At 36.9% G+C, this 18,773-nt stretch overlaps 1 protein-coding gene across 1 annotated transcript in view; it reads right to left on the bottom strand.

The window, feature by feature from the left end:
- The window catches only part of LOC107549833 (syntaxin-1B-like), a 51,045-nt gene that overhangs the window by 11,811 nt on the left and 20,461 nt on the right, over window positions 1-18,773 (bottom strand). The window contains exons 2-3 of the mRNA XM_016231005.1: window positions 8,141-8,215; window positions 6,999-7,098 (exon numbers count right to left, since the gene is read on the bottom strand). Of these exons, the coding sequence (XP_016086491.1) occupies window positions 6,999-7,098; window positions 8,141-8,215 (175 nt within the window). The remainder of the gene's footprint in view (window positions 1-6,998; window positions 7,099-8,140; window positions 8,216-18,773) is intronic.

Below are 18,773 nucleotides of genomic sequence, written 5' to 3'. Positions count from 1 at the left end.
CTACAAAACAAAACCGGAAATCGAGGGGTTATGACGTCATTGGCAGGCGACACAATGACACAATAGACACGCTCTGTGTCACTAGTTAAAATTGCATATTTCTCTGGATTTAAACATTCTTCGAAACATTTGGGATAATGTAAGTACACAAGTCAGCAAAATATATAACACTGTTCTAGTGGTTTTTGGATATTTTAATTAAAAAAATCTTACATTTTGTGCCTTTAAGTAATAATATCTTAAACAAATACAGGTAATTTACAAAATTAAAGTTCATTGAAAGTATGTTTTTTTTTTTACATATTAAAAGTTTTATAGCAAAAGCAGATAACTCCAACAGTTGTTTTTTGGCAAAAACAGATAACTTAAAGGGGTCATATGATGTTGCTAAAAAGAACATTATTTTGTGTATTTGGTGTAATGAAATGTGTTTATGCGGTTTAAAGTATAAAAAAACCACATTATTTTCCACATACACTCTTAAAAATAAAGGTGCTTTGTGATGCCATAGAAGAACCTTTTTGTCTAAATGGTTCCATAAAGAACCTTTAACATCTGAAGAACCTTTCTGTTTCCCAAAAGGTTCTTTGTGGCGAAAGAAGGTTCTTCAGATTACAGAAAAGTAAGAAAGAGATGGTTCTTTAAAGAACCTTTGACTGAAAAGTTCTTTGTGGAACCAAAAATGTCTGGATATTTGGGTTAAACTGTTCTGGAACAGTGTTGTAAATACAACTTAACCACTGATTTGTAGTCGTGTCCTCTTTTGAAAAAGTAGTTTCGCTTTCACAACGAAAAACACAGCGGCCTAGCGGAAGCCCGGCGGCTAGAGTGAGCTGAGGAGGCGGGGTCGACGAAGGAGCGGCAAGAACATGTGACGACCCCGGGCTTCATCCACGGTGAAAGCCGATCCGGCGATCCACAGCACGAAGTTGATGTATTCCCTCAGCGACCAGCACGGATCAGCTCTAGGCATGACAAAGCGGATATCGTCCTCTTTTGGAAGACCAAACAAAGTAGTTTCGCTTTCACAATGAAGCACACAGCGTCTTCAGGACATGGCGGCGGCAACAATACTACAGCGAGAACAAAAGTTACGCCTTCTTTCTTTGCGTGAACATTTGGGCGGCGTTATGCAAATCTTCCCACATAGTGACGAAGATATGTGGGGGCGTGTTAGAATGAGCTGTTTTAGGTAGGTGTGGCTGACTCTTAACTTTTATAAAGAATATCTCTTTGGATTTGAGACTTTAGTCTTTGCAACTTTACAGATCTTCTTTATGCACCAAGAGCTTGTAACACTCCAAAGAGAAAGGAACAATTTAAATCGCATCATATGACCCCTTTAATCTTTGTAATCTCCTCAGATGACAATGTAGATGCCTGATAAACGTTGTTGTTGTTGTAATCATACACAGTATGGATGTGATTACACGCAATACACAGAGCTTTTCCCTCACCATTGTAACGCCCTGCTTTTGCAAGTTTCCGTGAAAATGTTTCAGCTTTTATTTTCCTTTTTCGCCCTGAAGAAGATATCACAGGTTCATCAAGGTCATCGAAATTACCCATCCTCGATCACTTTTTGTCAGTTTTGATGAAACTCCTCTCAGCTAGCACGTCTTTTCAAAGTGAAAGTAGCCTTGTCACCTGACCTGAATACAGCGCGCTGATTCGCTAAAATGGACTTATCGGCTTCTGTTCAGAAAAAACAAGGGAGCTTGTCGGCTTCTGCAGTAAAACGTGAACTCGCGATACCTTGAAAGTGGACAAAACGTGTTTAGGGTTCAGATCGTGCTATATGTGGAGAATAATGCACGGCAATCAGCAAATTTTTTTTTTTAAAGTGGCGTTTATCGGTTTTTGCAAATGAACTCTTCATATATAAAAATTGTTTTTAAAGCTTTCAGGAAAATCTGCATAGAAACCATATTTCTTCTTTTAGAGAATTATGAACTTTCAAAGTAAAAAATAACAAATAAAATTAATTAAAAATAAAATCAGTTAAAAATAATTAAAAAAAGTGATTGATAAATATTGATGATCTGCATGGAAATTGTATTTCTTATTTCAGATAGCTACAAACTTTCAAAGTGAAGATATTATTACAATTTCTTTTTAAAAATACAATAATGTAAAAGAGATTGCTTTTTGAGGTTTTTGAAAAATCTGAAAATGGTGAACACATTTCCTTTTCCAGAGAATTAAACTGTAAAAATAAATTAAATACTTAAATGATTGATAAATGTTGTTTGAAAAGTTTCTTTTTTCTTTTTTAAGTACGTGACTAACAAAACGTTATTGAAAAGCGCTTAAAAAGCAATGCTGTCATGTAAAACAAATGATCAGTTTAGTCACTGGTGTCTCTATAGTCAGGGTGTGGCCGGTTCCCCTGTCCATCGATTCAACAAAAGTGTAACGTATCTCCTGTCACAGAGTTTGCATCATAATATTTGCACACCGCTACACTATTGTTGTGCTTACAGACAGCTAAATGCGGCGCTACTCTTTCCTGCTCTATGAAAACAAGCCATCGTCTCATGTCAGCTTTTTTTTTTCTTTTCTTTTTGCTCATGTGGTCGAGAGATCGATTTGACCGATGAGGATGTTTCTTGTCACACACTCTTTAACATGACATCTAACCAGCACTTTAATAGCTCTTGAATGTGATTTTATTTGTATCGGTTTAGCAGTTGCCACAAATTTGCTGAAGCAGACCTGTTGCAGAAACATATGAGGTTAAGTATTTCTGCAAAATAAATTTTTTTGAGAAATTTGCTTTTTTGTTTCTCAAAATTACCTTAGAAAATATTTAAAAGCTTGACAGATTCTGTCTAGACCAACTACTAACTATAACTTTATAATGTTCTATCAGCTAATGTTTATTTAATGAGAATGTACTAGAGATCAGTTATAGATAAATGAACTGCACGAACCTGAAATTCTGTGCAGCATATGGCGTTTGTTGATGTCTACTAAAGATTATGTCATTTCTGCTGGGTTATTTGTTATTTGTGGCTACCACCTACTGCAAAATACATTTAGCACAACATTCTAACCAAATAAATACTTTTATGTCTGCTTCAGAAAATCAAACATACAACACAAATCATCCAGACCGCAAACATTTCTCAACCCCCCAGGATTGGAAGTATAGAAATGCTAACCGTCAAATTTATCACCCCTCAGCTAAGTTAACTACGCACAGTTCTAAGTGTACACCTGCAGGGGAACGTGGAGAACGTTTAAGGGCGCTGCGCTATCATTCTGATGGCTAATTTAGTCATTTAAGCTGATTGGGTGAAATACATTAATGAACTAGGACAAAGAGGTAACCATTAGTCACCCATAGAGCCAACAGAGGTTACGAATTCTGCTCAAGGTGACATCTGCAGCTGAAAAGAGAGGGATTCGCTCATCTTTGAGCAAGCTGGCTTTTTCACAAACATTGCACAACGTTTAGCTTTGTACAGTAGCACTTAGACAAGAACGTAAAAATACTAGGGTGACCTCAGCAAAGGGATAATATAAAATGCTTTAGTTGGAGAGTTAATGGAGAATTTGGGCTGCTAACATAGAAGTTGTGGATTAGTGTCGAGAAGTGCTGACCCAGAAATTTTACTGAGATCACTTGAGGGCGAGGGGGATGGTATTGCAGCCTTGGTTAAGGATCTAAGCAGCAAACACAAAAGTTAGCTTGATCCCAAGTAGGGGTGACCCATGAACTTTCCAGCAACTGAGATTATATTCCTGGGAATGTATTCAAAGTAAGGTATTTCGGATAAAAGGCATCAGCTAAATGAAAAATGACAGAGCAGTGTCTGTCTTTGCCTTTTTGTATGTATTCCTGTGATTGAATTCAAAGCCTTGGCAATAAACCTTGAATACTTCTAAACCTGTTATGCAGTATGTACTGTACTGTATGTATAACATTACAAGCTGAATAAAAGACAAAAACACACACAACACTACATACACTGGAACTGAAGAGGAGAACAACTAATGTCATTTAAGACATAAACATTTAAGACATAAATGAAAATGTAATCTTATATATTTACTCCCATGTCGTTTAGCTGTGTGTAATTTTGCGAAACTCAAAAGTAGACCTTAAGCAGAATGTCTGGGCATCCTTTTTCATAAAAAGACAGTAGATGGTTATTTATACAACCAAAAAGTACAAAAGATACCAGAAAAGTAGTCCATATGACTACTAAAATGATTCATTTTGCAATTTTTGGAGCATGAGTGTATAAATCACCATCCACTTTTGTTGTCTTAAAATTAAAAATTTTGTCTTAAACTTAACATTTGTTGAGACAACTTAAAATTATTAGTTACGTTAATTTTAATTTAGTTTAAGTCAAGTATGGACTTTACTTTAAGTTGAAACAACACATTATTACTTATTTTAATAATTTCAACTTGTGAAACTAATCAGCAATGTATATGAAAAGTGCATCTTGTTCGACATGAGGGTGAGTAAATAATAAGGACATTTTCATTTTGGGTGCACTGTTACTTTAAGAATGACTTTATTTAATATATTCTCCATCTCTCCTCGGGTTTCCGGTTCACACTGACACAGATATCGAGAGACAGACACTCAACTTCCACAGGTTCCCTTCATCCTTCATGCAGCATGGTAAAAACAGACAGGGAGGAAAGCGAACAGAAAAAAAAACAACAACAGAAAATAATGTTCTTATGCATGCATGCAACAACTTAACAGAAACAAAGAAACCATGCAAAGTGAATCACATGCAGTCAAATGTATGAAACTGAAACAAAACTGTCAGACACAACGAGACGTCATTTATTAAAGATTCATCTATAGCAGCTGAGTCATTCGTAGGCTGTGGATTTCTTGAACTAAGCCAGGCAGCTCAGAGGGCACACTTGGTTCAATAAGGCATATGAACAGCGTTTGTGGCAAAATGTCATTTGACACAAAAAGGAATTGCAAAAATAATGACTTTGCATTTAGTTTGAACTTTTCAGTTACTTTTCAGCAAAAACAGCCATGAATAACCTTATGGTTGTCTCTGCTTAAAAGTGGGATAAACGTATTTTAACATCGACAATATATACTTCACGTTTCTATTTGTCAATTTAGAAGCAATATTTGAGTACCTATACAAATAACTGATTGAACGGAAGCATTTTTTCATTAAATACCATTGTAACTTCACTGATTTGACAGTCGACTTACTGCACATGCACACTTACTAAAGAGCTGCTCTGTCAGAATGACCTCACACATTAGTAGTCACAGACAATACTGGAATGACTCGGACACTCATAGACATTTGCCACAACTGAAGACTGTTGCTGGGGAAAGATGAGGTGAGCAGGATTTTTTAGCAACATTTGAGGACTGAAGAAACAGCCTCTATAGATGCAGTGTGGGCTGGTGCACTGTGAGGTGTGTGGGCCGAGTCTAACAAACACTTAAAGCGATGTGGTGGCAGTGCCTCTTTTGAAGAGTGGGTGGCACAAATGCAAGGTATTGGAGAAAGGCTTGAATAGGCTCACCAATGAGCTCATTTATCTTGCCACACAGCTGCAGTGAAGTCATGGAGCTGGTGCTTTCCAAATGCGATAAATACTTTATAGATTTTGCAATCCTCGCAACTTGCATTGTGAGAGTATGCATGTATAACTTGCAAATTTTTTAGGGGTTGTACATGTTTTAAAGTAAATAGTTGACCCAAAAAATGAACATTTGTTGGAAATTTACTCAACCTCAGGTTATCCAAGATGAAGGTGAGTTTGTTTCTTCATCAAAACAGATTTGGAGAAATTTAGCATTGCATCACTTGCTCGCCAATGGATCCTCTGCAGTGAATGGGTGCCGTCAGAATGAGAGTTCAAACAGCTGATAAAAACATCACAATAATCCACAAGTAATCCACACTCAAGTCCATCCGTTAAAGTCTTGTGAACTAAAAAGCTGTGTGTTTGTAAAAAAAGTCCTCTATCCATGATAACATTTTCTCCAGTAAAAACGTTGTCTCGTCTGAATCAGGGGAGAAATATGCATAGATCAAGCACCGTCTACAAGCAAAAACAGTTCTAAACAAATTTGTTGGTGGGTTTTTTAAAGTTAAAATGGCTTTTTCCTTTCACGAGACATTAACTGATGGACTGGAGTGGTCTGGATTACTTGTGGATTATTGTGATGTTTTTATCAGCTGTTTGGACTCGCATTCTGACGGCACCCATTCACTGCAGAGAATCCATTGTTGAGCAAGTGATGTAATGCTAAATTTATCCAAATCTGTTCTAAGAAACAAACTCATCTACATCTTTGATGGTCTGAACGTGAGTGCAATTTCAGCAAATGTTCATTTTTGGGTGAACTATTTCTTTAAAAGCATAGTTTACTGAAAAATTCAAATTGTTCATTTACTCACCTTCTGCACATAAAATAGTCCATATGACTCTGAATTTATTAATAACTAAGGTTTTCATCTGTTCCCCATGGAAAGATTTTAAATACAGCACACAAGTTATGTTTGTTTTTGTTTTTTACTTCAATACAGCACACAAATATTTTTTTTTTACGTTTATTTAAAGAAGGTGAGTAAATTATTCATCTTTGAGTGAACTATCCCTTTAAGGGCGAGCAGTATAGTAGACCAGGCAAATATATCCAGTGCTTCACTGTTAATGTTGAAGACGTGGGTGGATGTGACTGGTAATGTAAAACTTTGTCATCTTTCCCTGAGATAAAGATATACATTCACAAACATGTGTCCACGTGGTGTATTTCTATGTGCGAATGGATGGATATGGGGGAGGTAAAACTATTTTTTAATTGCATGCCTGACCATCTCACTGATGAGGAGTCATATACAATACATTAGTGTCCTTAAAAAGGAACTACCTTCTAGGCAGAATGTTCATTTTTAAACCACATTAAATGCTTTTTCATAGATGCAGTGTATACGCTGAGATGATATTTTCGATAAAACTGTGTGCTGATGGCTGGAACTCACTTTCATCAGGGTTGGGTGCTGCTAGGATGGCACTGTGCTGCTTCTTGACCTGTTCTACATCCTCCGACAGCTTTTCAATACAGCCACGGATCTCCTCCACCTGTCAGGTGAACATGCGTTAAATAATGCGTCAATACAGTGACATTTGCAAATAGGACCAAATCTAATTGCATATTGTCATGCTCTGTGATAAGACAATCATTTAAGCAGCTTAAATAATGTGGAACAATTTAATATATTAAATTCATAATTCTATAAATTAATCAACTATAAAATATTTTATCATTTTAATAATACTTCTGTATCCTATATTAAAGATACCATATTATATCTTGTCGCATGAAATGTTAGCTGTAGAAACTAATTTGATATTATGTTAATTTTTAGTAAGTAAGCATGCAGAAACTAAACTGCATTACAGTATGAACTGCATAAAAATCAGTAAGTATCATGCTGGTATGGAAACCATGCCTTGATTATTTTTAAGAAGAGCTTTCTTTTGTTTTATTTCTTAGCTTTAAATATTTAGAATCTACTTGGATTTACTTCAACTGTTTTCATTGCAAATTATATTACAGTTTGAATATGTAAAGGCTGGAATACACATCTTTTGTACAGATATTTGTCAGAATTTGCAGTCTAGACGAGCCAACGCTAGTTGCTAAAAAGTCAGAGCCAGTCTGCATTCAGAGTTGACAGATTTCACAGAAAATCACACAGTGTTTGCTGGGCACAGATTTAGATTTTTTAGCTTCAGACTATGAGTACATCCAGTCAGAGTATATCAAACAGCTAATATTTTGAGAACACATGTTTTCAAAGCTTATGTTTCGGTGCGAATTTGTTGTGTCCGGTACGACTTGAAAGTCTGCTAGTGTGTGATCGCCAGTCGTTTAGCATACGATGCCCAGTTTTTTTTCTCGGTAACCATTTACAAAGTTGACAAGTGTATGATGCCTAGTGTTTTAAAATCTGTTCAAATTGCAAAAGTCATTTAGTGTGTTCCATATTTAAGTTGAATTGGAAAATTGACAGCAACACTCAAGTTGATATGAACAAAACCTGATGAGCAAATCAAATCAACTACATCTGCATAAATAGTAACTGGATAGGATGATATTTTACTCCAAGATCAAGTTTACCTGTTCAAAAAATTCATCCATAAAGTGGTCTCGGTCGACATGAACGACTTCCTCATCATCGTCACTGTCCTTAGCCTGTGACAAAAACAAACACACCATTTAAATGTCTTAATAATCTCAATGCAAGAAAAAAAAAATCCTTCAAGTAGATGGAAAATTTGTTTTTTTATCATGTTGGATGAGCACAGAGAGAGAGAACAAAATCACAAATGTTGCACACCATACCTATAAAAAGCAAAATATTATGCTTATGCATATATTATCGTAAAATAATTTACATGGATTTGTTTAGCTGATGCTTTTATCCAAAGCGACTTACAAATGAGGAATACAACAACATAAGTGATTCATCTTAAATAGACAGTAATATGAGACATACAAAATTGCTCAAAAAAGAGAGGAAACATCAGTATTAATCATTCTTTGTTGCTGTTTTTGGTGGCATTACTCAATATCTCGCCCAAGAACATGGTAATAAATTAGTACTAATAATGGCCCAAAAACACTTGATATCAATACACCATGCTGCTCCTCAGCAATTGGGCTTTAAAAGAGCAACCTTATTTAATGCATCCAGACAGCTTCTCCATTTCTCATATAGGATAAAGTAGGGCAGCCTAATAAACTAATGCAAATCACATGTTTTCAGATGAGCACACGGTGTCACATTTAAAAGATGGTTTGATTGTGTTCACATATTGGTATGAGAATTGGGGATAGCTGGAGGGCCATCTCAGATTAGCTGTATGGCCAATCCACGCTGAGCAGAGTTCTCCTGTGTGTGTAGCCATAAAGATCATACCGCCTCCCAACCTCTGTACCATTTCTGGGAACTAATAGCTCTTCATTTCAAGCAAACTGCTTCCCATCCAATGAAATGGCAATTTCCAGAGAGAAAACATATATTATAGTGACAGTCAGGAGACTGAGATGGAATCTTGTTTACTGGAAGACTGATTAATAATCAGCAGTAATGTTGTAGTACTCAAGGCCGGTCTTGGTCTTGAGGAGACTCAAGGAGATTTTTTGAAGGTCTTGGTCTCGGTCTCCACTGCACTTGTACTCTGTCTTGTCTTAGTCTCCGACTAAGAGGACTAGGAATTTTATTGGTCAAGACCACAATTGCGGTTCCTAAATTGGTGGTGCCTTGTCTGATTTGTTTGTTGATTTATCCATTTTAATGGATGTAAAACGTCCTGCTTCAATGCAATCAATAACTTGTTTCTAATATAATTTCTTTTGTTTTGATACTGCTGTGCCGGGTCAGAAATGAATGGGGAATTGTCAAAAAATTTCATGAACATTATTACAAATACCAAAAAAATTCTAAGTATAATTGCAAAAAAGTACTTATTTGAGGCTTTTTATATGACAGTTATGTTTATTTTACATTTTAGGGTGTGCTCACACTTGTAGTTCGGATCGTTTGGTTCATTTGGTCCGGACCAAAAAGGAAAATGATACATTTGGTCCTGGTCTGCTTAGCGTTCACATTGGCATTTTTGACAGCGAACCTAAAGGCATAGTGATATGTTCACAACCTGATTGGACTGCTTGAATGACGTATATATCGTGACGGAACTTGCCGAACACCCAAAACAAAAGTTGCGTTAGACTTAAAGTGGTGCTGCGGGTGTATGATATCAACCCATTAACCAATCAGTACCTGCAAACTCACAAGGAGCTCATAAAAGACACTTTACCTCATCGTTGCTCCACGTTTGCCCTCCGCTCATTTTGTTTTGGTTACACCGTGTCGTCAAATCATGTCGCATAGCGTCGCATCTTGTCATTACTTCCTGTTTTTGGTTCGTTTAGAAGTATTTGGTCCGTGTTGCGTTCATATTTCATTCGAACTGCACCAGAGTTCATTTGGAAGCGGACCGAGACCCAACTTTTTAGCGGTCTCGGTCCGCTTGTTTGGGGCACACCAGGGTTCGGATTAGTGGTCGACCGATATGGGTTTTTTGACAGCTGATGCCGATATCTTGGAAAGCAGGATGGCCGATATAAAGCCGATATAATTTTATTTATTTTAATTTATATTTAAGAAATTTTTAATAATTTGAAAATGGATTAAAAATAATTGTGTAAAATAAACATACTTTAGAAGACAAAGCATTTTTCACAAATAAATAAATATTTAATAAAAATCTAATTAAAAAGGAAGTAAACACTAACAGGGCACTCAGTATTCAGTTTGTGTGCATTGGGAATCATATATATATATTTTTTTCAAATAAAGCCAAGGTAACACTCATTTTACATACAGCACGCAATGAAAATGACAGGAATATGACATTGGGCAAATGCATAAAGTGCAGCATAATTTGAAATCACTAGTTTAAAGTTTGTCGATCGTGCGTCTCCAGTCAAGCTGAAATCTCCTCCTGTCAGCATTCAATTTGCACGGCCCGACCGTCACGCAGAAAACACGCGATCATGCAGGATACAAATGCACACTTCACAAGATCTCAACTAGATTCGACTAAGTCTGCAAGGTTTGTGAAATTAAATGTTCATTAGTCATTCAAAGATTTGTTTAAATGATATAAATGCATATTTGCTGAATGCTGACGGTAAACGAGAAAGTATTATAATGTTTGCCTTGCTTTTACTAATAATAAAGCAATTGTTATAATACTATTTTGTATACAATTTAATTCCTTTGTTTAACAGTTCTATCTGATTATTAGATAGACTTCTATCCATATTAGACAGAACTGAACGACGACAGCGAACAAGAGGGAGAATGTGAGTGGTGGGCGCTCAGGTGCTGCCGTTCTCAGCGCCGTCAAAATAAAAGTCCCGCCTCGAACACATCGGCCAAACAGAAAAACGAATCGGCCGATGCCGATATTTGAAAAATTCCAAATATCGGCCGATATATCGGTCGACCACTAGTTCGGATGGCAGTGTTCACACTTACTCAAACGAACCTCACTAACAGAGCAATCGCACCAGGGTTCGAACCAAACATGACAAGTGTGAACACACCCTTAGAAACCGTTATAACGTTTTTGCTATTTCAACAATGGTCCGATGTATTCCAATCAAAACTTTAAGTGTAAAGTAAAAACAGCGATGATATTTGTCTAAAGTCATTTACCTGCAAAATCACCTGCTTTGTGTGTAAAATGGACAATTATTAATAAACCGGAGAGCACATGAATAAGACAAGGTATCTAAAATATAATACAGTTGAGTGTGATTAAGTAATTGGAGTAATTGAAAGACATCAATAATGACAGTTTTGAAACAGGTTTACCAAACGCTTGCTTTTCAATAGAATAAATGTTTACGACAAATGCAAGACTGTAGACAGGAAGAGTTGTGGGAGTTCTCTGCCAATGCGACTGTAACAACGTTCGTAGATCGGGAAGAAGGAGGTGGGAACCGGCGAATATTTAAACATAAAACTTTAATAAATAAATAAACAAACACAAAATGAAAGTAAAAGCGGCAGCCCCTCACGGACGACTGCTGCATATAACGTAATAAAATAACAACATAAAATCCAGGCCTGGTCCTCTCTCGTCCTTCACTGTCGTTACTCCTCCTTTTATCCTCCCGAAGCTCCTCCGTGGGACTCGAGAGGAGCGCAGGTGTCGATCATTATAATTTACTCCACCGGCCTCGCTCCGTTCCCACGGCTTTCGGCCCCGCCCCACTCGTCACAGCGACATTTTCAGATCCGATTTGTTTCGAACTTCAGATTCACTCAACTTGCACAGTAAAGATACTGTATGTGACAGTCTGACCGGATGTCACGTATTACAATAAAAACTACAAGTGCAATGTAAAAATGCCAATGATATTTGTCTAACGTCATCTTTAGCACCTGCTGTTTCTGTAAAGCGGACAAATATAAATAAAGAAGTCAAAAATAATTATTTATTCTCTTTAACACTGTAGCCTTAGACATTATATGTTCCTTCCAAAAGTAATGGACGTAATAGCAGGCATACTGAGTAGGTACTACATTTGAATTTACTTACTTCACAACCATTAAAAGTACGCTTTATATAGTGTACATGAAATTCAGCTATACTACATCTGCCAAGTTATTACTGTCACGTGACCTACCAATGTTAGTTGCATCGCTTCACTACCATTCATAAATCCTCTCCTGTGGCCTCATGGGATTGTAAAGTGTCCACTGAATCTACACTTTAGAATCGTGGCGAAAGTACTAGGTCACTCAGGAACTTTTCGCCTACTGTTTTTTTTAAATACTACGAATTAGGACATAATACTCTTTTGGCGTATTGTTTTTTGCATACTGTATAATAGGGAAGTAATTGATTTCGGATGCAGCAACTATGTTCAATAGTGGGTAAATGCTCATGCTGAGACACAAACGTAAACACGACATTTTCACAAACAAGTTCCTTATGACTGCCACCTGGGGACATATTATGACAGTCATATGTACAGGAGACGTCTTAAATGTGGCTTAAATTTAATTCGCTTTAAATATGCGATGTGGTTTGCATGACATGTAAATGCTATAAAAAGCATAAAAAGCTCTTTAGGGTTACTTTTGTGGTAAACTAAAACTACAGTAGAAGTAGAAACTAAAATATTACTGCTATAGCGTCAACATAAACTGGTTTCCAAATTATTATTTTTTTATAATAATATAAAATATTTAAATGTTTTATTTTATATGAACTGGGAAAAAAAAGAAAATGAGGTGGGTGGGCAAGAAGATTTATTTCGTACTCTGCCATTTACTTGGTTGACATCAATTTACAAGAATATATGTAGGTGATTGATAACTCTTTATTTGTTGAGCTGAATGTTTTTAATATTAGATATTTCTACAGCAGTGCTATGCTTGACATAACTGTCTGCAAGCCGAGTGATGGATGCTTCAGCCTGCCTATCTGCAACTAACGTCATTTAATTCATGCAGAGGCTATTTTCTCTCTCCCGTCATCAGATAATGGCAATAAAGTCCCTTCCCCCAGGAGCAAAGGTGAAATGTCCCATGCTTTTAGCTTACTGACAATTGCTTATTGATTCAACATTTTAGCTACCCGTTTCTGTTTTAGGCCCCTTCTTCTATGCATTTCCCCATGACAAGAGGATTGCATGTCAAAGCACAATGAAATAGTAGCAGAAAGCGGCCACTGTGTTGTCTCATCAGCCGTGCTAATGTTTACTCTCTTGCTTCTCTCCTTATCTGGCCACTCCCTTCCCGAGCCCTGCCCCCTCAGCATCTGGTTTCACGGGGAGTGGCTTTGCCACTGGTCCCCTGCGCTCTATGTCTACGGTACTGCAGTATCAGTCGTTAATGACCTTCACAAAAAAATGTCTATAGCAACAGATTTCAGGAAGGAACAGAGGCCTGGTGGATTTCTGATTTTAAGTGCCGAATTATAGCACCGAAGCCAGAGGCGTCATGCCCATTCAAAGTGAGGCACGTGCCCCCTCAGATTTCTGAGCCAAGTGGATTTTGAATGGAGCTTCCAAAAGACAAAAAATAGGCGAATAATACTTTTTTATATTTGATACAATCACACCGGTATGATTAGATCGTTCAGTGCGGCACAGCATCAGCTGCTAACTTCAAATCGGCGCTTTGGCTGTACCTTTTTTTTTGGAAGACACGTTCTATGTCTACAAAGCTGGAGAGCAGAGATAAGGTCTGGGGGAAGAGTTTGGAGACAATAAATCTCCTACGATGTTAGACAAGGGTCACAGTGGGACAGCAATAAACAATTCATATCTGCTTTCATCTCTTTTGCTGTTGAGTGACAAGAAGGGATTCTCTGCTCAAACAAGGAGAGACATTTTAGAGAATTGTTTTTGAGATATATTTGGTGCTTCCTTAAAATATGTCAGCCTGGAAATGACAACAACAGAATGGAGATTTATATTGGCTTTTAATTAAGTAGCTTAGGATTCATTTGCTATGAAGATTATGGATGCCATTATTAGTCATCGAACAACTGACTACTCAGTTTTTTTGAGGTTTTTCCAGACTTTATAATAACACACTACAAAGCTGGAGAGCACAGATTAGGTCTGGGGGAAGAGTTTGGAGACAATAAATCTCCTACGATGTTAGACAAGGGTCACAGTGGGACAGCAATAAACAATTCATATCTGCTTTCATCTCTTTTGCTGTTGAGTGACAAGAAGGGATTCTCTGCTCAAACAAGGAGAGACATTTTAGAGAATTGTTTTTGAGATATATTTGGTGCTTCCTTAAAATATGTCAGCCTGGAAATGACAACAACAGAATGGAGATTTATATTGGCTTTTAATTAAGTAGCTTAGGATTCATTTGCTATGAAGATTATGGATGCCATTTTTAGTCATCGAACAACTGACTACTCAGTTTTTTTGAGGTTTTTCCAGACTTTATATAACACACACACACACACACACACACAGGTTTGTTTTTGTGAAAAGTGGGGACATCCCATAGGCGTAATGGTTTTTATACTGTACAGACCGTATATTCTATTGCCCTACACCAACCCTACCCCTAAACCTACCCCTCACAGGAGACTTTGTGCTATTTCAGATTTTCAATACACTCCATTCTGTGTGATTTATAAGCGTTTTGAAAAGTGGGGACATGGGGTAATGTCCTGAAAAGTCACCTTCTCCTTGTAATACCTATGTCATACCTTTGTCATTATACAAATGTATGTCCTCATTTGTCACAAAAACGCGCACACACACACACGTTGGACTTACATGTTTTATGGGGACTCTCCATAGGCGAGTATTAGGAATATCAGTTTAAAGCGTCATCTTACATTTCATACAGTGACTGCTGACAAATATGATGCAGGGCAACAACTCCATAAATGCAGTTATGCCCTAAAATTCAAGATATTGGGGCAAAAATGCTCCTGTATGAGTTTTTGTCTCATATTTATATAATATGATAACACAGGAGCAGAAAGAGAGATCACACGAGTGCTGTTTTTGTCCAAAATATAACGAGTGCAAATGTGACTTTATACAACAGTTCAGTAAACAAGAAGTTGATATTGTGTTATATTTTAAACACAATATTATGTGTTTTTGCTCAATTTTGCAGAGAACATATTACCTTTAAAGCCATAGCATAATTGTTGTGTGTCTCCGAGCAACAAAGCGATGTTTAATTTCTGAATGAATCCGCGTTCTGAACGAATCGTTTGAATCAATGATTCAAAAGCCCATTCAAAAATGGCGCTTTTCCGCTGCGTGGTACGACTCGGCTCGGCACGACTCTGCTTGGCTCGGTTTGCATTTCCACTGCAGTTTAGTACCGCTTTAAGTGGGCGGGATTATACACATGGCGCGGCCAAGAGCTAAGCGACCTCCTGAAAAACTTTTTCATTCCGCGTCGCACCATCAAGCTCTCGCTGGATCCACTCCTCTGCTATCAACGAGAGAAATGTCTGTACTTCCTCAAAAGACCATGAAATAGCCATTTTTTGGTTGTTAAAAAAAGTGTGCTCATTCAAAACAGTTGCGTTCGATCCTTCGCTCGCTGTACTGATTTAAATCTAGCGGGTCTGTTGTGTCTCGTGTCGCAAGTTCAGTGACGCAGGTAGTGACAATTCTCTTCGGCCAATCAGTGATTAGCAGAGTTTACACGTTTTGGTCACGTTTTGGTAATGGAACGGTTCGCTTGGAACCTCAACCGAGGTGGTACTCAAAAAAGTACCAGGTACCAGGTACTGTACCCAGTGGAAAACCCCCCAAAAGTGAGGTTTGCATTTCCACTGCAGTTTAGTACCGCTTTAAGTGGGCGGGATTATACACATGGCGCGGCCAAGAGCTAAGCGACCTCCTGAAAAACTTTTTCATTCCGCGTCGCACCATCAAGCTCTCGCTGGATCCACTCCTCTGCTATCAACGAGAGAAATGTCTGTACTTCCTCAAAAGACCATGAAATAGCCATTTTTTGGTTGTTAAAAAAAGTGTGCTCATTCAAAACAGTTGCGTTCGATCCTTCGCTCGCTGTACTGATTTAAATCTAGCGGGTCTGTTGTGTCTCGTGTCGCAAGTTCAGTGACGCAGGTAGTGACAATTCTCTTCGGCCAATCAGTGATTAGCAGAGTTTACACGTTTTGGTCACGTTTTGGTAATGGAACGGTTCGCTTGGAACCTCAACCGAGGTGGTACTCAAAAAAGTACCAGGTACCAGGTACTGTACCCAGTGGAAAACCCCCCAAAAGTGAACCGTACCGAACCGTACCGTGCCGTACCATGCAGTGGAAAAGCGCCAAAAGTGAGCTGTTTACTGAATTCCTGAATGAATCAGCCGTTTGAACGAATCAAATGAAAGAATCATAAAGACATTTACCGCCACCTGCTGGCAGTTTTAGTTTCTTATTTAGAGTATTATAAAATTTAAAGGCATAGTTCACCCCAAAAATGTTAATTATGTCATAATTTACTCAAACCTGAATGACTTACTTTCTTTTGTGGAACATAAAAAAGGTATTTTGAAGACTGTTGGTAAGAAAGCTGTTTTGGTAACCAATGACTTCCATTGCATGAATGAAAAAAAACTGAGATGTTTCTCAAATGATCTTCTTTTCCATAGTTTATATTGGGCCGTTGTAGCCTAAACATTTAGGCCCTATATGTCATAAATTTTATGTTGAATCAAATAATATATTTATTTCTAAAGCTACTATTTGTAATGTCTACTTTCTCATTTAACACAAAAATAGCATTAAATAATCTTTTGGGGATATTTTCATTAATTAAGTAATTTCACGAATTAATCGACACATCATGTAATTAATTAGATAAAAAAATGTAATCGACTGACAGCCCTAATATATATATATATATATATATATATATATATATACTGTATATTAGGGGTGCATCGGTTCAACTTACTCACGGTTCGGTTTGTATCACGGTTTTAGAGTCACGATACGGTTTTACCGTTTCGGCTCATGGTTTTAGAATTTCGGTATGTGCTATGTTTAGGGAAAAAACGATATTGTCAAATAAAAATAAAGAAAATAAGAGCAAATAATCTAACTACAAGTAACAGCACAAATAAAAAACAGTGAATAAAATATACAAATAAAATAAACAGTGCTCTTCAGTTTTTTTAGGTAGGTCTAACAGTTTTTAGGTACAGAAATTGAATAAATCAAATGTAAAATAACATTGCATATTTGACTGTATAAATTAAAGATTAATCCTTATTAAAGTTACAAAAAGTTATTCAGTCAAGAGCAGTGAGAGTTTTCCGTGTTGTTGCTGTTTGATTAATATTAAGAAATTGCTGTCACTTTAAGAGAATGCACTGATCCAGTGCACTGATACTGTGCACTTTTAAATCTAGCGGGTCTGTTGTGTCTCGTGTCGCAAGTTCAGTGACGCAGGTAGTGACAATTCTCTTCGGCCAATCAGTGATTAGCAGAGTTTACACGTTTTGGTCACGTTTTGGTAATGGAACGGTTCGCTTGGAACCTCAACCGAGGTGGTACTCAAAAAAGTACCAGGTACCAGGTACTGTACCCAGTGGAAAACCCCCCAAAAGTGAACCGTACCGAACCGTACCGTGCCGTACCATGCAGTGGAAAAGCGCCAAAAGTGAGCTGTTTACTGAATTCCTGAATGAATCAGCCGTTTGAACGAATCAAATGAAAGAATCATAAAGACATTTACCGCCACCTGCTGGCAGTTTTAGTTTCTTATTTAGAGTATTATAAAATTTAAAGGCATAGTTCACCCCAAAAATGTTAATTATGTCATAATTTACTCAAACCTGAATGACTTACTTTCTTTTGTGGAACATAAAAAAGGTATTTTGAAGACTGTTGGTAAGAAAGCTGTTTTGGTAACCAATGACTTCCATTGCATGAATGAAAAAAAAACTGAGATGTTTCTCAAATGATCTTCTTTTCCATAGTTTATATTGGGCCGTTGTAGCCTAAACATTTAGGCCCTATATGTCATAAATTTTATGTTGAATCAAATAATATATTTATTTCTAAAGCTACTATTTGTAATGTCTACTTTCTCATTTAACACAAAAATAGCATTAAATAATCTTTTGGGGATATTTTCATTAATTAAGTAATTTCACGAATTAATCGACACATCATGTAATTAATTAGATAAAAAAATGTAATCGACTGACAGCCCTAATATATATATATATATTTAAGGTCAATTTATTTAATTATTTTTTTTCTAATGTTCTATTTTAAGGTCCAATTCTCATTATTTACAAACTTTTGCCTCAATAAACTACTAATTTGCTGCTTATTAATAGTTATTAAGGTATGATTTAAAGTAGTTGGTAGGGTAGGATTAGAGATGTAGAATAAGATCATCCAGAATACGTATGTGCTTTATAAGTGGACAGTGTTTACATTATATATTATCATGTTATATTGAAGTTATTGTTTTGTGTGATTTTAGTCTGTTTTAAATCTTTTCTTTTTTCTCCTTTTAGCCATTCAACCACTCTCACAAAGTGTCCAAGTTCTGCTATGCTGATAAGGTACAGTGTGATAATACTGTAAATTATAACATTCACATGAGGAGATCCTGCAAATGTGTTTGAGCAGTGCTTGACTGTTCACTTGAACTTGTAAAATCCATTTTCTAAATAATGAATTTGGCATGGAATGAGGTTGTTTTT

This window comes from Sinocyclocheilus grahami, unplaced genomic scaffold, assembly GCF_001515645.1.
Source record: "Sinocyclocheilus grahami isolate Dianchi unplaced genomic scaffold, SAMN03320097.WGS_v1.1 scaffold382.1, whole genome shotgun sequence".
Lineage (NCBI taxonomy): Eukaryota > Metazoa > Chordata > Actinopteri > Cypriniformes > Cyprinidae > Sinocyclocheilus > Sinocyclocheilus grahami.
This window is presented reverse-complemented; position numbering and strand designations above follow the sequence as displayed.